This window comes from Leptopilina boulardi, unplaced genomic scaffold, assembly GCF_019393585.1.
Source record: "Leptopilina boulardi isolate dan_hultmark-lab unplaced genomic scaffold, ZJU_Lbou_2.1 LbouV2_4, whole genome shotgun sequence".
Classification (NCBI taxonomy): Eukaryota; Metazoa; Arthropoda; class Insecta; order Hymenoptera; family Figitidae; genus Leptopilina; species Leptopilina boulardi.
In genome coordinates, this window is record NW_026137973.1 from 245,071 (window position 1) to 270,452 (window position 25,382).

The 25,382-nt window shown below is 28.8% G+C and overlaps 1 protein-coding gene across 3 annotated transcripts; it reads right to left on the reverse strand.

Annotated features, from left to right (window-relative positions):
• Positions 1-39: 39 nt before the first annotated feature.
• LOC127289143 (cAMP-dependent protein kinase catalytic subunit 3) lies at positions 40-5,993 on the reverse strand. Of its 3 annotated transcripts, none has more exons than XM_051316920.1 (6): positions 5,823-5,993; positions 4,304-4,381; positions 1,829-1,991; positions 1,506-1,769; positions 922-1,252; positions 40-850 (listed from the first exon to the last, which is right to left on the reverse strand). In XM_051316920.1, exons 2-6 carry the CDS (start codon positions 4,371-4,373, stop codon positions 704-706), a joined length of 975 nt encoding a protein of 324 aa, XP_051172877.1. In that variant the 5' UTR covers positions 4,374-4,381; positions 5,823-5,993; the 3' UTR covers positions 40-703. The 3 variants fall into 3 exon arrangements, with proteins under 3 accessions (XP_051172877.1, XP_051172879.1, XP_051172878.1); XM_051316922.1 differs by lacking the exon at positions 5,823-5,993 and adding an exon at positions 5,145-5,276; XM_051316921.1 differs by lacking the exon at positions 5,823-5,993 and having other exon boundaries at positions 4,304-4,677.
• Positions 5,994-25,382: the final 19,389 nt, after the last annotated feature.

Genomic DNA, 25,382 nt, shown 5'->3' on the forward strand with positions numbered 1-25,382 from the left:
CATGAATTATTATTGAGGTTTAAATAAAATTTTAATAAAAATTTTTTACTGGCACTTTTATTTAATCATTAATTGTAAATATAATTTTATTTTCGATATTATAAAACTAAATAACAAATATAGTTTTATAAGATTTACATAATAATAATTGAATTTTATTATTAATTATTTAATTAAATTCTGAAAATCTCAAAAAAATTTTTGTTTTCATAATTAATGAAATAATAATACTATAGTGACGTGTTTTTTTTACATTTTCTCTTTTAGAAAATTTTTCCTTTAATTTCCTCTTTCTTACACACAGTCGTACACACAAGATCTGAAATCACAGCCTTAATCCTATTTGCGCATTTTTTTTTATATATAAAAAAGCGACAAAAAGCGCAAAAAAATTGCAGAGCCTCGAGTTTTCTAAACTCTCTTTGTCTCTCGAGTGTATAGAAATATATTATAAATTATTTTCTTTTTAAGTTAAAACACTTTACAAGAATTGTTCAACTTTTACGACTTCCTAAAGGTGGGAAATCTATGTGTATATAAAAATAATTTTTTTTTTTTGCTGAACATGGAAGCACAATTTTTAAGTATCCCTAAAAAAGGACACTAATATCACGATGATCAGACGAATATTTGCTTCTTGGCAAAAATGGCAAGATTAAAATTTTAAATTTTAATACAAGGCACTTAGTTTTTTTTTGTAAGGTCAAAAATCCTGAAAAAGTATCAATTGATCAGGAGGTGGTGGGGGCTGCGATCGCCAATCAATTTCTGGATAATCGTCAAAGCAACTTGGATCCTCAGGTGCTTTTAATCTTGGACAAATTGGAGGTGTAAGGGCTCTTTGTGGCACCTAAAATTTTTTAAATTCGTTAATTTTTAAAAATTAAAAAATTTTTTTGATTAATTTTTTTTTTTAATAACCTGCGTCCAGTCGACGAGTTTAAACCATCGATGCCTTTTAACATCCTCAGCACCTTGTCTCATATTTCCAAGCCTCTTTGTTCTATCGGTAACTAATAATTTTTTTACTAAGTCTTTAACAATTGGATCCATATGTTTTGGCCATTCGATTCTACCGCTTAAAATTTTTTCATAAATACCAAATGGATTGTCATCGTAGAATGGAGGAAATCCCGCCAACATTTCATAAATTAATACACCTAATGCCCACCAATCAACAGCTTTATTGTGACCCTTGCTTTGAATTATTTCCGGTGCTAAATATTCCGGTGTACCACAAAGTGTCCACGTTCTTGAAATAAAAAAAATGGGAAAAAATGATTTCTAACATCTATAGAGTGTGAAAAACGGTTTAGAATCTACTGCGCAGGTTTTGGGGTTTTTAACAATCTATTGCGCATCTCCTGCGCAGTAGATCACAATAAAACGAATAACATGCGCAATTGATTAGAAATCAATCTGAATGTATTAAATGTACTTTCTACAATCTCTTCATCCAATTTTTTTAAGAGAAAAAAAGGATACGAGCAAAAAAATAATCTCACCTGTCTGTTAGCTTTTTGGAAAAACCAAAATCGGTTATTTTCAAATGTCCCTGAATATCTAAAAGTAAATTTTCCGGTTTTAAGTCTCTGTAGACAATATGTTTACTATGTAGATAATCTAAAGCGCAAACTATTTCGGCAGCATAAAAACAACTGGTTCTTCCAGAAAAACGTCCAGCTGCTCTTAAATAGGAAAAAAGTTCACCACCAGCAACAAATTCCAATAACATATATATTCTAGCCTCGTCTTTACCGCTCCATAACCTAAAATAATTTTGTCATTAAAAAAATTGAATAATAGAGAAAAGTTTTTTTTAACTTACATATTCACGATAAAGGGATGTTTCACTTCTTTTAAAATATTAATTTCATTTCTCACATGATCCACCTGTTTTAATCGTATGACATCAACCATTGAGAGAATTTTCAATGCCAATGGAATTCCCTGATGTCGACACAAAACAACTCTTCCAAATGTTCCAGTACCTGAAAATTAGGTACTTTTTAAAATTTTTGTTAAATTTTTATTGAAAAAACTGTAGAAATTATTCCAGTTAACAAAGTTTATTTATCAGTAGAATGTGAAAAACGGTTTAGGATTTATTGCGCAGGTTTTACATTTTCTAATGATCTACTGCGCAGCTATTTTTAAAGGCTGCGCACTAGATCCTATGAAAACAAAAACGTGCGCAGTAAATTCCAAATCAATATAAATGACCAAAACATCAATTTACATCTTTTTGACAATAATTTAAGAAATTGTTTTTCTTTCAGAATTTGATTAATATAAAAATTCTAGAAAAATTTACTATTATTCGTTAACAAAAAAATAGTAAAGTAAATTCTAAAAATAGTTGTAAATAAATGTTTCCCTCAGTTAGTCGGTGTATATATATATATCATGTTTGTGAATGACTTTCAAAACATTTCTGTCTGCTAAAAATAATCGTGTATATAGTAAATATAGAATATAGGTAAAAAAGGATGAGTATATGTGTGAACGATAATATAATCATTTTAATTTGAAAATTTCCTTCATGATTTATAGGGTCAAATGAATTAAAATTTCAAGGATATATAAATACCAACATTAGACATTTTCTCGAAATGAATTAAATTAAAAAAAAAAAAAAAAATTGTATACGGAAGTTTTTATAAAATAGTTTCCACAAAATTGTAACTTGTGAATTTTCACGAAGCATACAAAATTCACTTGAAGTTAAATATAAATCTCATTGCGTTCCCCTCCCTCTCCTTATACTTCTTAGTGGCCCACTTGCTTATTTCATTTGCCGCCGCCGCTCCCATTTCACCTTCTGGATAAGGCGGTCACTATTGTGCCACCTTTACTTTCACAATCAAACGAAATCAAATTATACTTTTTTTAAAACTCTTTCTCATTGTTTTCCTTCGAAAAATTATTTTTCTATTTAAAACAGTTTGACATGAAATGTCACTATTACTATGGGAAATTGAGAAAATAAGTTATTTTAAAAATGAAAATTTTTCCAAAGGTGACGAAAGGTATACAAAATTGTTCACTCGAGAGAAAATGATTGAAATTTTGACTGACAGTTATTGTTAATTTGGGAAAAAATTCTAAGGTCTTGAAATCTCGAGGTGGAGAGGATAATTCTCCATTTTTCGACTTTTACGGTCTGTAATCCCTATTGTCATATATATCTATATAAATGTATACAATATATTCATTGATAGTATACAAAAGAGTGGAAAGCAGACGGTTTTCTTTTGCTGAGAAATCATAAATCAGATGTTTATCAATAAATCAAGTGATTCACATATATACATATAGAAGTTTCTTTTTGAGACGGAAGTCTGCGCGAGGAACAAATGTTTAATTTGGAAGTAATCCAAAAAAGAATATATGGCAGCAGAGCCCACTATATATAATATATATACATAAAATGACGCACTTGGTATATAACAGGTGCAAAAGATTTTCTCTAATATAATAAACGCATCATCCTTCGCTATACAGTGAGACTAAAAATAGAGACCTTGGGATTTAAAATTATTGCTGAAAATTGAAAACATTTCTATCACTCATATAATGAAAAATGATTTTTCTCTTATTTAGGTATTATAATACCGCGTAACAAGAAACATAACCTAACTTAAAAAAGTTTTTTTTTCAATTTTTATCAATAAATAAATTTTTTTTGTTTCAGGCGAAGGAGGAGAATATAAAAATATGGAAAAAAATTTTTAAAATGTAGCCTAGGTGCTCAGATCTATCTATGAAAAAATAGAAATTCTATTTTGAAAAGGAAAAAGTGCTGTTTAATGACTGTGTTGGAAAATTTTTTAAATTTATTAATTCAGTGTCTAATGATACTAATAATAATAGCAGTAATAATAAACACTACGAATAATAATAATTATTATTATATTTTAACATTATTAAATAGTAGGAAATAAATAAATGAAATTAATGAAATATAATTAATTATTAAATTGAAAAAGGCGTTATTTTTTTGAAAATTTAAAAAACATTAACTATTAATTTTTTTTAATTTTGATTATAAATTCAATAATATATTAATAAATTCTGGATTGTTTAAAAATTTTTTATTAACAATTTTATTGAACGCTGATAAGATTTTCGAGAAAACAATGCATTTCTTTATTATCCAAATTGCAGAAAGTTATATATTTATATATATACCTATAAATGGTTCATCGTTATAATTAAGAACATAACAAAATAACAATGTGTATTTTAATAAATAAATCATAATCTATTTTCTTTTTTTTTTTAATTTAAAACGAAAACTCACCAATGGTTTTGATAATTTCCAAGTCATCGATATCATATCGATCTTCGTCAGAGATCATTTTGTCAGACATCCTTTTTCCTTGTTCGTAAAAATAATAATAATAAAAATAATAATAATTTTTGTTAATTATATCCGAAAAGTAAAATTTCAAAAAAAGAGATCTTTTTCACATACACACACACGATATATTTATATATACATATATATATATATATATTTTATAATAATAATTCTCCCGTCGTGCGCGCGCGACTATTAAACGAATAATCGTTTACTTTCCTCGCGCAGTCTTCGCAGCAGCACGTGGATAAGTGTCTGGTTCAATGATCTACTCGTGTGTGATATTCTTAGATCCCTTATTGCGATGATGATGATGATGATGATGTTTCGTTTGCGCGCGTTCACAACTTCGCTTTTTTGATTAAATATATATATATATATATGTATATATAAAAATTGTGTGAGTATGCTTTTTCATGCTCTAATTTTTTTAATCTTCAGTTTTCTAATTTTCATTTATTTTTTCCCAATTTTGAAAAAATCGATTCTCGGAAAATTGGAAAAATATTTATTTTAAAAAAAGTAATAAAAAATACCAAAATTATTTCGTGTTGGAAAATCCCGGAAATATTTATTAAGAAAAGAAAAATACAAAATTATTTCTATTTTACCTCGGCGAGTCCCGGAAATATCTATATATATATATATATATATATATATATATAAGAAAAAATGAGGGTAAAAAATTATTTTTATTTGAAAAGTAAAAAAATAGAAAAATATTCAAAAATACTTTTTAAAAATAAAAAATATATATATATATATATACAGATATATTTACTTAGCAAGTGTATAACGGTTTTTTGGTTCCGCGGTTTTGAGATCGAATTAAATGGTTCCGGTAGGTTTGCGCGCGTTTTACTATATTATATCCAACAATCTGCGCAAATTTTTTTTTCCCTCGATAGTTTTTCTTTGCCTCGTCGGCATACTACAATCTGACAATGATATCTTGTGTATATAATCTTTATTTAAAAGAAACTAGAAAAATAAAACGCGATAATAAAAATAATTATATTTGTTTTTTTTCCTTATTTTTTTGTTTATTATATATTATAATAATATTATAATTATTACTGCACTACAAATTTTTAAGTATTTTCAATAATATCTTTATTAATTAATAATAATTATTATAGAATTTAGTATTTTAATTAATGGATTTATTAATTATTTTAATTAACGAAATTATAAAGTATTATAATTACTAATAATTATTTCTGTTAATGAAGTTAAGCATTTTAAGTAATGAATTAATAATTAATAAATCCATTAATTATTATAATTAGGTATACTTTCATTTTTATACATAAATAAATTAATAAAAATTATTTAAAATACTTAATAAATTAATTTACTAAAATAATTATTTTAATTAATTTATTACATATTTAAATTAATTAAAAGTAATTAATTCTATTTATTTATTTACGAAAATGTAAGTTAATATAATTATTACTTTTTTGTATTGATTTAATTTAATATCACTTGTTATGTTATGATTTATAATGATAATAATAATAATAATTAAAAGACGATTGTGTGCACATCGCGATTAATATATATATAAAATTTATTCAGCGGTCAAGCACACTCGAAGCGACGCAGATACGGACTGATCGCGGTGAAATCTCAAAAGTGAGACATACTGTCCTTCTCTTACCCCTCTACTCAGGTAAGAAACGATCTCACTCTCTCTCTCTCTCTCTTTCTTTCCTTTTCCATTTTAGTTTTCAGTGTGCTGACATTTTCTGAACAACGCGCCTGAAAGTAATTTTTTACATACAATGTATTTGTATATACATATAATTTTTTTTTTTTTTATTTATTTTTGATCTAATTTTGAAGAATTTTTTGAGGGACACGTCCCACTCGCAGGTAGAGACTAAGTGCAATATAATCACACGTCATATCGTAAATAGCATCGGAAAGTGACTTTTTTTCCTATGACTCGACAGACTCAAAATATTACCTTCTTTCTTTCTTTCTTTATCTTTCATTTTTTATTACTTCACCTTGCATCAGTGTTTATTTTGGTTTTTATCTGGAAAAAATTTTTTTTCTCAATTTTTTTTTCACCTCCTATAACCATAGTACTCCATCTTTTGTGATCTTGAGGAAAAGTGTTTGAACTGCTTTATCGACCGATGTATAGGGATATAGGATAAAAAGTCGATATAGCAGAGGTAGAGAAGGTGAAAAATTTTTTTATATATATATACTAGGTGGCTAAAAAGTTTCGAAAAGAATTAAAAAAAAATTTCCTCATAACTGTTTTTTTAATTAAAAACTAAATTAAATAGTTAAAATTGAAGTAAATATAATTGAAATTAAATTAAATAATTAAATTTTATAATTAAAATTATTAAAATGGATAGAGGGGCAAAAAATTTCTTCTTCCATTCGTTGAAATTTCCTCTAAAGGATATTTTTCGGATTTTTAATTTGTCTTTTAAGGTTTTCAATAAAATCTTTTTGGCCCTATCTTATATATCTATCTTACCTATTTCTAGATGTGAGCAGAACCAGATTGATGCAAAAAATTCCTTATTCGATTCGTTGAAATTTCCTCTAAAGAATATTTTTTGGATTTTTAATTTGTCTTTTAAGGTTTTCAATAAAAATTTTTTGGCCCTGTCATATATCTACCTTACCTATTTCTAGTTGTGAGCAGAATTGGACTGATGCAAAAAAATCTCTTCTTCGACTCGTACAAAATTCCTTCAAAGTATATTTTCCAGATTTTTTTTTTGGCTTAAGAGCAAGCTTCTAAAGATTAAATTCAATAAATAAAAAAAATATTCAAACTCCACCTACTCACAGAGAGCAAGCCAATTTAGATTTTTTGTTCGGTAATCTAAAAAACAGTTTTATTTGCCTCATATTTTCATTAAAGCAGTTTAATATTATTACACATTAAAAATGTTATATATATATATATATATATATATATATATATATATATATATATATATATATATATATATATATATATATATATATATATATATATATATATATATATACGTTCAGGTGGTAATTTGTTATTAATTTTCATTACATTCGTCAATTAAAATATGAAGGAAAAAAATGTAAATATATGATAGGAAACGTCGCGATGCAGAAACAAGTTTTTAATAATATCATGGGCTCAGGAGTAGGCAATTAAGAAATAATTAAAGCAAAGTAACATTAAGATTTCTGCACTTGAAATGCGATGAGGTCCGCTATATCTATATGTATGATGTTAGATAGGTAAAGGCGTATACCATATAGTGCGAGCAAGAGGGGTATATTTATAATATAATATATGTATACACACGTGAAGTAGACACGAATTTGTAAAGCCGGATTCACACTTTGGCGCAACGCGGTGATGTGCAACCAAGCGAAATTTCTTTCGTGAGGTAATTCACGCTGTTGCTCTCTTCTATCGTTATATATCTATATATATACAAAAGAGGACTTGTTATAATTTCAAAGTCCTCGCATATTTAACAACATTAGACTATAAACATTAATTGAAATTCTCTTTAATTAATTAATTATACATATAAACACATTTCGACGAATTAGAACATTGTTTTCACTGTAAATTATTATAGTTATTAAGTCATTTTACCCCATTTTGATAATTAAAAAAATAATTGTTAAAATTTTTTTAAAATTATATTTTTATTGTTTAATAATTTGTTCTTTTAAATTTATTGCATATACTTATTTTCCTTGCGTGATGATTTATTCTTCAAGTACGAAAAAAGACCGCGAATATTATTGGAAATGAGGAAAAAATACAATATTTTTTTTTTTTTTACTGTAAAGCACATGTAATAATTTTTGTTTTAGACACAAAAATATGTGACATAGCCAGGGTCGCCTTTTTATCTAATTTATTACAAATAAAATACATGTTCATTATTCGACTATACATACTTCAAGGTTCTGCTTCAAATAAAATTATATTATATATTTTGAAGCCTAAAAATAGAATTTTTGCCACTATAATTTTTTTTCAATGTGCGATTATTCAAATTAAAATTTACAAACTATTATACATTTAATTATGTAATAATTAATATTTATATAAATTATAATTGAAAATTTGTAACGTTTTTTTTACATATAACATCATATTTTACGGTTTCCTCAATTTCTTCAATTTTCTACAACTTATTATCTTATATGCCTTTTAAACTATTACATTTAATTCCTGTGGGCCCACACCGTTTCCTCTTTCACACTCATTCACCCTATTGTAATTTTCCATTTCCTCTTTTTTTTATTTTTTTTTTAACTTTTTCCGCTTCCATATAGTTTCTCTTTTTTTTCTCCCCTCTAAAAAAGAGCATTTCAATTTTTCAAATTCCCCTCATCCTTTTGTTTGCAGGTGAAGAAATACATTATATTCTATTTTTAACAGCTCTCCTTTTATAACTGTATTATTATATATATAAAATACATAAAGAATACATTAAATCAATGAAGAAGGTATATCATTAAAATTATAGGAAAAAAGAGTGGGAGAAATGAAAAGAGTAAAAAAAAAATAATTTTTTTTCTCGCGCCTGAAAGAACGAAAGAAGAAATTAAATTTTTTTTTTTTATTTTTTTGTTTGTAATGTTCCTCTCTTTGATGATTGTTACGGTGCCTAGGTTAAGGCTAGAAGAGCGAGAGATGTCCGGTTAATGCACCTGCAGTACCTGCATACTCCATGGTTTGTGAACGCGAGTAGAACGAGTTGGAGAACAAAGAATATATATATAGAGGAAGAAAGAATTATTTTGTCATCATTTCTCTAACCCCCCACCCCCGTCCCCCCGGCCCCACCTTTTTTTCATTTTCACTTCGTTCTCTCTCTGACCCTCATCCCTCATCTATATTTTCTTTAACACTATAAAATTTATTGAGAAGATAAAACAAAAAACAAAAAAAAATGAATACATCATCAAAATGATTTATATCTGTAATCACTAACCACATGTATGAAGAATTTTTTTTAGTAGTAATGCTTCAATTTTCTATATAAGTAATAAAAAAAAGTAATAATAATAATAAAAAGTAATAAAAAGTTGTTCAATGTGATTTAAATCTGCCGCTCTATTTATTGAAATTCGATATATCAATTTTTTAATTTGATGTAGATTTAAGTTATAATTCGATAAATCGATTTTTTATTGATACTTCAATATTTGGCTTCAATATATCGATAACTTGTCTCGATAAATATCGATATATTTCTTCGATATATCGATAAATTGTTTCGATAGATCAATTAATTTATTCGATAAATTAATAAATAGATTTTTTTATTTTCTTCGATATATCGATATATTTTTCCATGTATTAAAATGTATTTTAATTCCCAAATAAAAAGTATTTAGTGCTTAAAATAAAGTGGTTTTATATTTGCAAAATATAAACGCCATTTAAATATATTTTGTATTCAACACAAATATAAGTCCTTTGATTTAAGATTATTATATATGGTGGAGCAATAACCTTAGAACTTAATCTAAAATTTTACTCTCGTGAATACAATATATTCTTTTCAGATGAAGAAAAAAAATTTTTTTGTAACCGTTTTTTAAATAAAAAAAAAAAAAAGAATAACTGTACAATTGAAACATTCTGGTACATTTTCAAATATAAAAAAAACAAACTGTTAATCCATAGTAAACTATCGAAATATCGATATATTCTATCAAAATAACGATAATTCGATAGAATATATTGATATTTCAATAGTTTTATTCGAGAAAAAATTTTCGATACTTCGATAGTTTATTTCGATATTTCGATGTTATTATTACAATAAATTCTATAAAATTATCGATAATTAGCTATCGATATAAAATATCGAAATATCGAAACAATCTATCGAAATTTCAATACAATCTATCGATGTATTGATATTTTTTTTATCAAAATATCGATAATAATTATTGCATTATAAACTATCGATGCAACTTATCGAAGTATCGATACAATTTATCGATATGTCGTAACAATATATCGAAATATCGATATGTGATATCGAAGTATCGAAAATTTACTATCGATATATAAATATCGATACAATTATCGATATATCGTAAAAATAAATCGAAATTTCGATATATTCTAACAATTTATCGAAATATCGTTATAAATTTATCAAAGTATAAAGTGTATAAGCCATATATATATATATTGAAATATCGCAATATACACCATGTAAAATCACATTCGTTATACATAACGTTATTGTCGAAATTCACCAAAAACGCTATTTCTCTAAATTTAAGAAAATAAAATCCGTTCAAATAGAAAAAAAGTGATTCCCCATGGCATATAAAATCGATTAAAATAGACAATTTTCTACGGATTATATAACATTTTTTTTTTTTCTTGAAATAGATCAATCGAAATGTAGCATTTCTTTTTTTTTTTTTTAATTGTAATCTCTACTACCTGGAAATAAAGTCTGTTCTTTTTTTTTTTATTGTTAGTCAAAAATCCTTACAATTCTTTTTACGCAGGATTAATGTATATTTTCTCTCTTTTACGATTAGTAACACTTCCTCTCTTTCTCTCTCTGTTTCTCGCCCTCTCCTTCCTTCCGTTCCTCTTCGTGCACCAATTCATAAAGCTCCTGGAAATAAGCCGGTAGACTAAACCTGAGCGCTCCACTAACTCCACTTCAACCTGGCACAACTATATCCAAGCCGAGGAGAGTCGCTGACCTCAGGATTCAGCCGTGTGCATCAACTATGATTCTCTAGTCTCTCTCTATCTTTCTCTCTTAGATTTCTGTGCGTTATGCTATGATGCTCATGGTAATCCTGCAAAAGGGCAAACGAGAGAGAGAGAGAGAGAGGGGGGGGGGAGGGCGAGATAGATGATTAAGAAAAAGAGAAAGAGAGAGAGATGGAGTAATTGAAAAAAAGAGAGAGCGCCAAAGGAAGCGAGACAGAGTATTAAATGAGCAGAGAAAAAGAGAAAGAGAGAGACTAAAGCGTCTTACTCGGAGAAACGGGGCACTGAAATGCCGGTCATTGTTCTTAGAGGTCGGCAAAGCTTGCGTGGATTACGAGTTCAACGAATCCCTTTCCATTAAAAAAAAGAGATAAGAGAGAAAAAAACAATTTTGCTGCGACAGCAAAAAAAAAAAAAAAAGGAAGATGGACACATGGAGCGTTATAAACCAACTTGTTACAACCTGAATCTTCACTCTTCCGGATCATGTTTTTTTTTTTTCTTATTTCAAAAGCAAGGACCACCGCATCCTCGTCAGCTTGAATCTCTCTTTGCTATACATATATATTGTATTATAATATATTATTTAAATTAATTATAAACATAATTAACATTTACATAATTCGATAGTTTATGTATCGTTATACATATTGATAGTTTATATCGATAATCATCTATCGATAGTTCGATAAAATAAATCGATATTTTGATATAACTTGCATCGATATTTCGATATATTGTTACGATAAATCGATACTTCTATAGATTACATCGATAGTTCGATTGTTGCGATACTTCGATAGAATATATCAATATTGTATCGAAGTATCGAAAACTAACTAATTGATAAAAATTATATCGAACTGTCGATGCAATCTATCAAAATATCGAAAAATTATTATCGATATCAACTATCGAAGTATCGAAAATTTACTATTGATACAAACTATCGAAATCCCTATGCAATCTATCGAAATATCGAAAAGTAAATTATTGATTTATACTATCGAAAATATACTATCGATACGAATTACCAATGCAATCTATCGAAATATTGAAAAATTTTCTATCGATATTAATAATTATAATTAGAATATTAAATAAATATTTAAAAATGAAAAAATTGCAATCTAATGTAACTTCGAAATAAAATCATATATTATTTAGAAACTTTCGTGTTTTTTTTTTTTGGGAATTGCAGTATTTTTTTCAGAACTTCACAGTCGTATTTTGAAAAATTTGAACTTATAGAAAAGATATGCTTAAAATTCCTTCGTGAATAATCGTTTGCGATCATTAATCACATATTCTAAAAATCCTCCCAAACTTAGTCTTTTATACACATAGGTATATATATATATATATATACATATTTCTATACCATACATGTTCTGTCCCTTTTCTTATTCTTTTCACACATATAAAAAATATAAAGAAGCCAGAACGAATAAAGATTCTTTATATGAATTATTGTCAATATATAGTGTAATGAAAATCCGTTGTGTCCCAATGTGTTCATTTTTCCTCTCTTCCTATAGAACGAGGAGCATGCATTTTATTGCATGCTCGGGTTCCTAACTCTCAGGTGCCGTCGGTGTAAATTCTATCAACGTCTATCGTATGTACTTAGGCTTTTGCTAAAGGCAATGGAGAGGAGGGGGAGGGGGGTTTTGGTGTGTGTGCCGCACGGTCATATACCCTCTCCATTATATAGCAATACCACGTGAAAAGTCACGCTCTGTTGGTTACATGGGGATACATGGTTTTGTCGCAAGTATAACGGGTGACTCACAGATTTGCTAACAAAAATTCATATTAAAACACCATAGAATATCTATTTATATAAAATATAAGTAGAAATTTTAAAATGTAGATGTAACATTTTTTTTTGTTATTGTTACGTAACGTTTAGATAGGTCTGTTACTGTTGCGTAACAGTTTTATGGAATTGTTACCGTAACGTAACATTTACATAGTTCTATTACTGTTACGTAACAGTTCCATAATATATACTGTTAGTGTTACGTAACGGTTCCATAGTATTGTTACGTAACAGTTTCTTTGTACTGTTACTACTACATAACTGTTACGTAACGGTTACATGTTACTGTTACCGTTGCATAAAATAAAAAAAAATTACTTTCTACAATTCCAAATTTTGTTTTTCTAATTAGGAAATTGAATACTTTTAAATAGAAAATTCCCATAACCTCTAACCCTTTAACTTTAAATCTTTTTTGTTTCCACGCAGCCTCTATGGAACCTTTATCATTCTTCACTGTTACCTAATTATATTAGGTAACAGTGAAGAAAGATTGAAAATCCCATCACGTCTCAAAAAAAGTCATCATTTTTCTACGTATGTACGCGCGCATCAACCAAAATGAATTAATAGTCCAAGAGAGAGAGAGAGAGATTTATCATGTATTATTATTATTATTATAAAAAAAAACTCTTGAGGAAGATGAACAACTTTTATCTAGTTTGTGCAGGCGCTGACGATAGATATGACGTTGGAACGTTAAATCTGGAACCTTTTTTGAAGAATCATTAGATTTCAAATTCTTCACAGCAGGTTTTTTCATCCATTATTATATATAGTTACTCTTTTATCCAGAGAGTATATAGGACTGAGAGAGAGAGAAACCACCAAGAAATGGAAGAGAATATATATATATATATATAGAGTTTTTGCTGCTGGTCTGTTGCGGCTTTAAGAGAGCTGAGTCATACAGAGCGCAACGATTCTAGGCACTATCTTACCTTCTTCCAAGATGTTGCTCTCTGTCTTTTACACTCCTTATCTCTATCTGTACCGTTTCTAACTTCTCCCACTTTTCGAAACATTTATGTATATATATATGTTCGCATTACGTGTGTGTATATGTATACTACATATATATCCCTAAGGAAGGTCATCGGATTTATTATGCAGAATCCTTTTTGAACCATATGATCTCTAGTTTCCCCTTGAGATTTAGGACTCGAGATTTTATGTCATTCTACATTTTTTGTTTGCCTAATGTCAGTATTTTCGCAATTCTTATCTAGTGGAGTGTTCTTGTTACTTAATTAAAGAAACTACTACTAAAATAAATCCTTAGGAATTAATTATAATTTTTTAGAGTATAAAGGTGTCCTAATTCCTTAACGTAAGGAACTAATTCTTTAGGTCAAAATTTCTTAACATTATTTGGGTAAAGATGTCTTTAACTAAAGATAAAGATACCTTTGCTAAATATATTACATCATTAGATAAAGGTTAAGGTAAAGGTTACTTCCTTAAAGTAAAGAAGTACGGATTTTTAGATGTTCGAATTTCTGAACGAATAAGGATCATCATAATTTCTTAACTGGGAAGAATATGTACACACTCAATTGCATAAATCCTATCCTTCCGGTTTGACGACGACATTTTGAAAAGTCGTGACAGTTGTAAAATAATTTTATTAGTTTATGGTTTATAATTTCGCCACGAACTAATAAAATTATTATAGAAGTCTCACGACTTTTCAAAATGTCATCAAACCGGAAGGGTAGGATTTATGCAATCGGGTGTATCTAAAGTAATTACATCCAAAGGGGTCCTAATTTAATATATGTAAGGAAGTACATTTTCCAATTCCTCAACGTGAGAAAGTACATCCTTAGTAGGGAAAAAATTATATTGCTAACGGATTTCTAGTTCCTAAAAAGGAAGTGCATTGCTAAAATAATTCTAGGGATAGATAAAAGAATTAGAATTTTAGGTGCTAATTTTTAAACCTAAGGATGTGCATAATACAAAGGAGTTCTAGTTCTTTAATTTTAGGAAGTATTTTCTTTCCTAAAGAAGTTCTAGTCCTTTAATTTAAAAAAGTACTTCTTTAAATTAAAATAATTAAATTCTAGTTCCTTAACTATAAAGAAAACACATATCCTTAGCATTAGAATCGAAATAAAATTTTCGAAAATTCTTTAATTGTTTTTTGAATTAATTATTTCTATATTTGATTTTAAAAAATGTATCGAACCCTACTACTACCACCACTGTCGCTACAACATGGGAGTGTTGAATCCCTCTTCTCACCTGTTGCTGCTAATACACTCCCTTCCAATTTTCTTCCCCTTTTGTTTTGCGTATAATCCATACTCACACAACCGAATCCTCTTTTTCTCCTTCTCTCTTTCTGTTTTTCTTTTTCTCCGTTTCTCTCTCTCTCTCTCTCTCTCTCTCCCTCGAGTTTCTTCTTCCCTATATACCTGACGGTGTCTTTTTACTCCTTCCTGAAGTCGTTTTCAAACTCTCTGGTAGAGGTATAGACTTTACTACAAAACAGGGAGAATCTAGCGTCCGTCTCCCTTGCTCGCATTCTTTTCTAATTCCCTTTGAAGCACATCTTTCTTTTTCCTTCTTTTTTTTTTGTTCTTCCCCCCACCATTTTGATAAAGGTATCCTCGTCTAGTTCATTTCTCCCTCTCCCTTTTTTGTGTACGTAAACTCTTCTTCTTCTTCTTGCAGGTCGACCGACCGAATGACTAGTTGGCTGTCTCTCTACGGCTGGCTGGCCACCTTCCTCTCTTTTGCAGCAGCAACAGGTTGCCCTACCGGTGAGCGAGGGAGAGAGGTTTTACCTGGCGTTACCTGGCAAAGCTTAGTTAGTTCTCTCACGTCACTTGGACTAACCGGTTCAAGAGCTGTGCTCGATTCTTTCGAACTCTTCCTTCGACTTTGCTTCTTTTTCTTCCTGTTCTTTTTTTTTTTTTTTTTTTAATTTTTTACTTTTCTTTCTCTTTTTTTTCTTTCCATTTTTCTTCTTTTTTCTTTTTTAATACCTTTTACCATTACCTCTCCGGCGAAGTGAGCATAAGATTGAACCGCGTTTTACTTGGTTACATCATCGTGAAGTATATTCGGATTTCAAAGTGACCCCTTCTCGCAAAGTAGAAGTTCCAAGTGCTAATTGCGAAAAACCATTGAAGAAAGAAGAGGAATCCTTTTTTCCAATTGGAAGATTTCGGAATCATAAAAAAGAAGATTATGATGAAGAAGAAGAAGAAGAAGAGGCGTGGGACTTGCCGTGGCAGCTGAACGCATTAATCATCCCAACAGGTATGCCCTTTTACAACTTTTCCATCAAGGTCTTCTTCCAAGGCTTCCCATTTTTCCCCAGAACTCTTTGTCTAGAAGTAAATATATTTGGTTTTATTTCATATGTTATTATTCTCGCAAGAAATTTTTCATACTTTCAGGAACTTTTCATTTTATTCCTTAGGAATTTCATTATATTTGTTTCAAGTCATCGAAATCATGTATTCTGGAAGTTGCTAGTTCTAGGTATTACTGATCCTAGTAAGAAATTTCTTCATTCCAATAATTGAGGCTCCGAATCTTAGAATATGCTCGAATTTACCTCATAAATGTTACAGGTAAATTCAAGCATATTCTAATATTCGGAGCCTTAATTTTATCAAAAATCTAAGTGTTTAGAAACTCGTAAATATTTTCCATTAGAAAAACCATAATTGAATTTTATCCTAAATACCACCATCATTATCATCAACTACTGTTAATCACGATGTGTTATAGAAACACGAGTTTGTAATTCCGTAATATATATATACAGAAAACCGCAGAATTTTACTGAAATAAAAATGAATTTATAGAAATAATTTTAAAAACGAAAAAAGAAACCGCAAAAAAGAAAAAAAAATGTATAACAAGGCCAGAAATGTTAGAAAAGCCACAGTCGTTGTCATCATCATCATCATCATCATCATCATTGTCGTAATTGGAGAACAATTCTTGTTTCGCAACAACGCTTTTCATGTGTGCGGCGCGCGGTGAAGTTCAGAGGTGAAAAGAAACCCGGTCTAATCTGATGAGGCGATTCGTTTTTTCGTGTCTTTCTTTTTCTCTCTCCCAGAGAGAAAGAAAGAGAGAAAGAGAGAGATAAGTCATGGAAGAGAGGAAGGAATTCTTCTTCTTTTGCTTTTGCGACGACCAAGAGTCATCGCGCTTGATGGACTCTCCGCCAAGGGTAGAGAGAAAGAGAGAGAGAGAGAGAGAGAGATTGAAATCACTATATGTATGTGACTCTCCTTTGGAGCGACGCAAATTAAGAACGAATACGACGAGATTTCAGATGCGCGGGAATCGTTGAAAAGTTTAACGACTCGTATATGTATGAACGAGAGTATATATAGTACTTCTTGCAAATTGTTTTTAGATTCGTGTTTCTTATTCCACATCTGCTAAAATCGATATTCTATTTTTTTTTAACTGAGGAATCATCCTTAACTAAAGAAGTTCTAATTCTTCACTAATTTTTTAACATATAAGGTTCTAATTTTTTTCTTAGTTAAAAAAAAGTTCCAGTTCGTTACAATTAGCTAAAAGTACGTCATCAGCTAAAGGAGTTCTAATTCCTTAATCTGAGAAATATTCTTAACGGAATGATTCTTTAATCTAATTCTAATTTCCTTACCTAGAAGCAAGCCTAGAAGTATATATATTTCTAGCTAAAGGAGTCCTTAACCTATAAGGAAAAACTTCCTTGGCAAAATAAATTACATCAGCCAAAGGAATTAGATCCTTAGCTAAAGACCTCCTTAATTAAAGGAGTAATATCCTTACCTAATCCTAATTCTTGAACTTAAGGAATTACATTCTTAGCTAAAAGAATTAAATTCTTAGCTAAAGAAGTTATAATTTCTAAAAAAAAAAAGTACATCCTTAACTAAAATAATAATAATAATTGATTAAAATAGGTTAAATAACAAAAATTATAACATTCGGAGAAATGGATTTTAATCCAAATTTCCCTCAACGTTTCGAAATCACGCTGATTTTCTCTTCAAGAAGTGAAATAATAATATGATGAAGAGTACCTGAAGAAGAAATCAGTGTGATTTCGAAACGTTGAGGGAAATTTTATAAAAATCCATTTGTCCGAATGTTATCGTTTTTGTTATTTAACCTATTCTAATATATTCTACTGTTTAAAGATTTGGTAATTAATAATAATTGAAGATTTTAGGCCAAAATCAATCATACCCTAAAATTCTATCTTTTCTTATAAAACAAAAAAAAAAAGTTTTAACTGCGATTATGAATGGGATAACAGTTTTTAGGTTTTTGTTTATTTTTACTATATGGACATTCTCCACTTTATCTGAAGGCATTACATCGCGACTAGACCTTATCGGTAAAAATTACAAACTGAGTTATATATAGTATATACATATATATATATATACATATATATAGTGGAATATTACATCCTTAGCTATATATATATATATATATATATATATATATATATATATATATAGGAATTATACATCGCTATATAGCTGAAGAAATTGCATCCTTAGTTACATGAATTGCGTTCCAAGGTATGCAAAGGAGAAAAATTTTTTTTTCCCCTTTTTTTTGAGTTGGATGACTCTTGGCAGATATAGGAGTTACAAAGCTTGTATTTCTCCAGTCTGCAGTTTGTGCGAGGCAAGCAGCACCTGGAGGCGTTCTCCAGGGTCGGATTACAAGAATCCTCTATCTCTCTAATTTTTTTTCTCTTACTCCTAACATTTGTTTAATAAATTAAAAATTTTCTCTTATTTTCACTTTCCACCCTCCCGATATTATAACAAAAAAAAAAATGTTGCACTTTTATCTTTTTATTTTCTTTATCTTTTCTTATATATATATATTGTATAACCTATTTTTAGATCGTTTATCAGTTATTCTCCTTGCGTTTTTTTGTCGAGGAAATTTTTTTTTTATTTCTTTAATTGTGTTCCATGTCAGTGACCCTTTTTCTTTTAGTTCACAAGAAACAGGTGTTTTTTTCTAAGTAGTCAAAATTATATTTCCGCCTTCTTTAAAAAGAGTGAATTTTATAGAAAATTAAATTGAGGTCAGGTGTTCTACTTCCTGAATTCGAAACAAAAAAACAAATATTGTTTTTATTTAGTTTTCAAATATATCGGTTTTATAATGATGTTTATGAGAAAATTAGAACTTGTGTTCTAAAATATATATTCAACATATTACAAAATCATTGAAAATTTTCTTTCTATTTCGATAAAAAAAAAAAAAAAGAAACGGTATTTTTGATTGTTTTTACAAATAATAATTTTATTGAAAAATTAAGAAAGTTAAAATTTTTTTTTATAAAAATATAAAAAAAAATAAATTATTGAAATTTATCTTATATTTTCTTTGAATTTATTCAAATATACTCTATAATTATTTTACTAGTTTTCTATATTCCTTATTTGTGTACATTAAAAATCACAACGCAATTTTTCACAAGCCAAACGCAGTTAAAAATTGAACCGCGCACGATTATTAAAAACAATTGCATTTAACACTTCCGGTGTTATTGTTAATTATATATATAAACAAAGAGAGAGAGAGAGAGAGAAAAGAACGGTTCGCGTTTTATTTGACATTTTTACCTGGAACCATTTACTAAAGAAAAAAAATATATATACATCTACAATAAAGTGAGAAATAAAATTTTTAAGGAATTTACCTCGAAATGATCGGTTTTAAAATCTCTTATTTTTTTTTTAACGACTTGAAAATTATTAGATGTCTTTTGAAAAGGCACATAAAAGTTTTTGTAATTTAAAATTTTAAACATTTCAGTTTAAAAAAAAAATAATAAACATAATAATTAACTTTAAAAAAAAATATCAACGATTATTGAAGTATAGATATTTGTTTTCATATATTACAACAGAATAGATTGATATTTTTTCGATATATCGATATAGTATCGATAAATCGATGTTTTTAGATATATCACGACAGAGTATCGATACATCGATATTTTTCGATATATCGCCATAGTATCGTTACATCGATATTTTTCGATGCATCAATGTTTTTAGATATATCACGACAGAGTATCGATACATCCATATTTTTCGATATATCGCCATAGTATCGTTACATCGATATTTTTCGATGCATCGATGTTATTCGATATATCACAATAGTATCGATACATCGATACTTTTTGATATATCGCCACAGTATCGATACATCGATATTTTTCGATAAAATTTCGATATCGTCATAATGTGGAGGGGGAAAAAATTTTGAAATCTTTTTGCAAACAAAATAACGTTCTCGTATTACATGTTGGGCGTTCGTGCGCTGATGGAAAAGGTAATTTTTTCTTTTCAGAAAATTCTGATCCTTATATTCATTGACTTGGGGGCCCGCTCACGATTCCGGCAGCAATAATATCGTATCGTGCTTCCCAGGAAGATTTCGAAAGTCACGTTGCCTCTCTATATATGTATATATGTATATACTATAGGATATCTCTCGAGAACCACTTGGTATTTTATTGTTTTCAGTTTCTCTTTCTTTCTTTCTATGTCTTTTTCCCTCGCCACCTACTCAACTTTGGCGTTGATTCTTCTATTATATATTTTCTCTCTGTTTATATCTTTTAGGAGAATGCGGCACGGCGCGGCGCTTATTGCGTCACCGTGAAATTTAACTTTCGATCCGTTCGTCAATCATTATAGAAAACTTTGCCAAGTTACTCAGAAAAGAAAAGAGGGATTTATAAATATAAGAAATCGTTAAAAAAAAAAAATTAGCAATGACGAGAGCCCGATTTTTTTTTTCATTCTCTCTTTTTTTTCTATTGTAGCAAACCTTTTGAGCAGGATTCACACTTTGGCGCGTCGAAGCGACATTTTTCCTCCCCCTATTTGCCATTCTTTTGCGGCGTTGGTTATTCGCTTCCGCCTCGCGCGAAACAAGTGCCGTGAGATTGTAACACGTAAAAAAAAAAAAATAAATAAATTTCGCTTCGTTGCGCTCCGCCGCTTCTTTCCAAGTGCGCGCGAATACACCGGAAACGACATTACTACTCGATTTAAAAATCTCTTTCCGGATCACTTTGTCTTTTTTAATTCTTAAAACTATACTTGTTGCTTAAAAAAAAAAAAAAAAAACATTGTCATAATATTACAAAAGAGTTTGAGAATATTTCGTAAACATTTTATGTGTTCACTATATAATTTATGACAATTTCAATACACCTGTTATTTTCCCTTAATAACTGTTTTTTTTCCCCTAAAAACTTTGGAAATCCTTATTTTATATCTACTTATTTTCCTGATGTAATATCATTAATTCTCATGATTTTCAATTACTCGTTGTGCATTGACAAACAGGTGTCACTATGGTGAACGCGCCTATATCTTAAAACCTAACGGCAGTATAAGAAGTGAAAAATTCCCTCTCGTGAGAAAATAACATTTTGCAATTTACATTTTTAATTCGCAGACTCAAAAGTATAATAATTGCGTTTATATATAGTCGCAGATGCCCTATCTTGATCCTCTGTAATCCACTAATTAACCTTCACATTACACGTGTCCGCTCGAATATAAATTCCTCTTTTTCAACGAAAGATAAAAAAAAAAAACAGCAGTTGTCAAATTACAAAAAAAAAAAATTTACAATTGCGAAATTTTAACGTTAGATCTCAAAATAAAAAAAAAAAAAACACTCGATTTAAAATCAATTCGATGTGGCAGATTTTTAAAACGCGGAAATTTGAACGTGGGAAGCTAAGCGGGAATTGTTCGCGGGGAGTGTGAGAAGAAACAAAAGGGAGGGGTGGAGAGAACAACCGTAAAAGAGTATTAAAGAACGAGAGCCGTCGATTTGAAACTGATGAATGGTGGGAATATAACCGTGAGGGCTTGAGGCGAATAAATTGAGAGAAAGAGAGAGAGAGAGAGAGATGTAGAAAAAAAGATACGAAAGAAAGAGAACGCGCTCTCGGCATTAGGGATTTTCTTAGGAGAGCTTTGCTCATTTCCGGGAAAGTCGATGATCCAGAACAAAAGAATTGCGAAAAATAAAATATATAAATTCCCCCAACGTTGTTGAAAAATTAAAATTTTAAATATGTTTTTTTCAGAATTACTTAATTAATTTAAAAATTGCTCGCAAATTGTCAACTAAATCGAGAAAGAGAAAATATATTCTTCTCTAAGAAATATATTTTTGAAGTTTACTATTAAATAACCATTGAAAAATGTTACTATAACGAGTTTGATTTTTAACGATTCACGCACATGTAAAACGGTTATTTTATTTTTAAAAAATGTTTTATTTTCTTCCCCCATCAAAAACCTCTTTCGAGGTTGTCAAGTATGTAAATTTTTTTTTGTTCTATCTGCCCGCATGAGAACCACAGTTTCCGCTGATAAACTCACCCTCAGTTTTTTTTATAGCTAAAATAGGTTTAAAAAAATGCTAATTCCCAAAAAAAAAAAAAAATTGGGAAACATTTTTCTTGTATATATATATATATATCACAAACAGTGATCCGTTAACTCTTTGTCGAGTGACCGTTACTTTCGCCGTGCCTCTTCCCGACCTCTTTATAATATATATTTTTCAAAATGGCCACTGTAAATTATTTTCTCTTTGCCATTAGTTTTAACATTTGAACTTTTATATATATATAGAGAACTATTTCAGTGTTCACTGATCCGGAAATAAGTTGCAGATGGTGGTTTCTTGAACCAATGAGAGAGAGATGAGACTCTCGGAATATAACCGCAAAAGAAGATCCCATGAAGATGAAAGGACGAAGAGGAAATACTTTTCAAGAGATACAAGATTGAAACTTCTTTTGGCTTGGACTCTGTAAATGGCACTGGAAGAATTCACGGGGGTTTTAAGCAACAGTCCCGTGGAACTCCCGTGTCATACACAGCGTCCGGCCCTGCAACAAACATATACATATATTTACCTATATATATATATAAAAACAGCCAGTTATAAAATGAATATCTCGATAAGGTCGTTAAGCTATAAGGGAACCAGAAAACTAGGTACGTATATAGAGAAAGAGAGAGAGAAATCAATTCCTAGGCCGAGTTTTTCCGTTTTACCAATAAAAATTGTTTACTATTTCTAAAAACATGAGATATAATAAAAAAATAAAAACGAAGATACTTTTGTACTTTCAACAATCTGAATTGTAATTTTTTTGAAAAATTATTGACCTCATAAATTACCTAAGAAATTGTATATCATGGAATTGCGATTCAATTGTAGTTTTATAATTATAATAACTGAATAAAAATCAATACACTAACGATGGGAAAATTCATCAAGTACAACTAATGTCTAAAATATAATTTCTGCGTTCCAGGTATTCGAGTTAATGTTGCATTAAAGACTCAATAGTCCGTTACGATTTTAGATGAGTATTTTTCCGTTTTTTTTCTAATTACACCTTTCGTTTCTTATTATAATTGAATTAATATTATTATTATTATTATTATATTACTATTATTATATATTGAAGAAATTTTTACCAAAGAGTAAAATAATTAAAAATGTATAACACAATATATCTTATATGAATAATAAATATTATAAAAGAGTATTAACACTATCAAGGAGTTGCCATTGCGGGAATGCGCAACTTGTAATTGCATAAAACAATCGCAATTCTGCAATATAGATGATTCATGATTAAAGCATTCGGAACTCAACAAAAATTAGATCAAGGTGTTTTTGTATATATATATGTATACAATTATCCATCGGAGGAAGTGATGTGAAAATCGATTGAAATGAATAATGACACACAGTGTTATCAAGAATTCATTGAAGGATATTTAAGAAGTCAAGAAAATAAAAGGGGCAAGGACGTATCGAGAAGAGAAAGGATTTTATATAATATATACAAAAACTGAGTAAAAAATAAATATTCGTGACGTCTTTAATATAACCGAATATTGTTATAACTGCGCGAGGTTCAATGCTCGCTCATTTCTAAGAAGCGCGGAGTGAAATGTACATATGTTGTACAGTATCTTCATTCCGCACGACGACGACGACGACGACCGAGCAGCAACAGGTGCAGCAACTCATTAGAAAAGGCTATACAGTTCCAATATATATATATATATATATATATATATATATAAATAAGAGGGGAAAGAAAACTAATCCTCAGGTGAATTTCACATTAATGGTTACTTTCAATATATATGTACTAAACAGGTGAAATAACATTTTTTGATCTTATCAATTTTTTTTTTCACTTTTTATTTTAATTCAATAATGAGTTCACATACCCATGTCGAGGGTTGACGTACCATTGGTTGTTCTTAAAAAAAATATTGCAAAAACGAGTGTGTTTTCTAAATGTCTAATTTATGCGTCCAAAACACGAAACATAACCTCTAAATGTACGCATTTTTTTATGTATAAAAAAATCCGCTTTCGCATTTCTTCAGGAAAATGATAATAATAATAATAATAATAATATCATCCCACGTAAAAAAGTTATCGGAAAACTTTCTAAAAATATTTTTTTCTTGAAATTTTCCATAAAAATTGACCAGATTTATTCACATCTATTCGACGTTCAATATTTTGTCTATAAAATAATTGTTTTTTTTTTGAAATTTTCCATAAAAATTGACCAGATTTATTCACATCTATTCGACGTTCAATATTTTGTCTATTTTCTTAATTTTCAGTGTTCTTTATATCGTTTATTGAATTTAATCAAAAAAAATATCGAATCAACAATTATTATTTTATACCATATAATATAAAAAAATAATAATTATAAATTTTCTCTTTTGAAGGAAAAATACCAAATAATTTTATCTTTTTTTCTAAAGTGTTAATTTCTTTTGGTGGCTTCTTTTTATAAACTCTCAAAGAATTCTGAAAAAAAGATGAAATGCCAAATATTGTTTCTTTATAATTCTCTCTATTATATACAGAAGCAAGTTTATAACGGGTCACAAAAGTTATGAGGCGCAAGACACCTGACGCGGAACAACTCGCGGCACATGCTGTTTGCGAACGTCACATCATCTTGGAATGAAAAGATTAAGAAAAAAAAAAAAAAAGATAATATACGTGTCATTCCGTTGAAGTTAATGGCCAAAGAAAAGTTCATTTAAATCGAAACAGGAAGCATGAAAATTTTTGATTTTATATGCTTCTTATATTTTTTATATATACACTTTATGTGTATATAATTATATGTATAAATGTATTTTATTTTGATTTTTTCTTAGAACCGTTTTTTAAAAATAATTTTTGGTTTTAAATAATAATAATTATTAAACCAAAAATAACCGTACAAGGCCTTTTTATTAAAAAATTTATTATATTATATTATATTTTCTGCAACGTTTTGGTAAGTAAAATCGCACAAAGAGTGCATTGTGTTGTTTTTTAAAAACAAATTGATTTGAAATAAAATAATTGTATTGCCTCAC

Coding starts and splice junctions, on each gene's coding strand:
- LOC127289143 (XM_051316920.1), bottom strand. CDS start 4,373: ATGTCTGACAAAATGATCTCTGACGAAGATCGATATGATATCGATGAC. Junction 1,992..4,303: donor GGAAATTATCAAAACCATTG/GTGAGTTTTCGT, acceptor CCTAATTTTCAG/GTACTGGAACATTTGGAAGA. Junction 1,770..1,828: donor CATCCCTTTATCGTGAATAT/GTAAGTTAAAAA, acceptor AAATTATTTTAG/GTTATGGAGCGGTAAAGACG.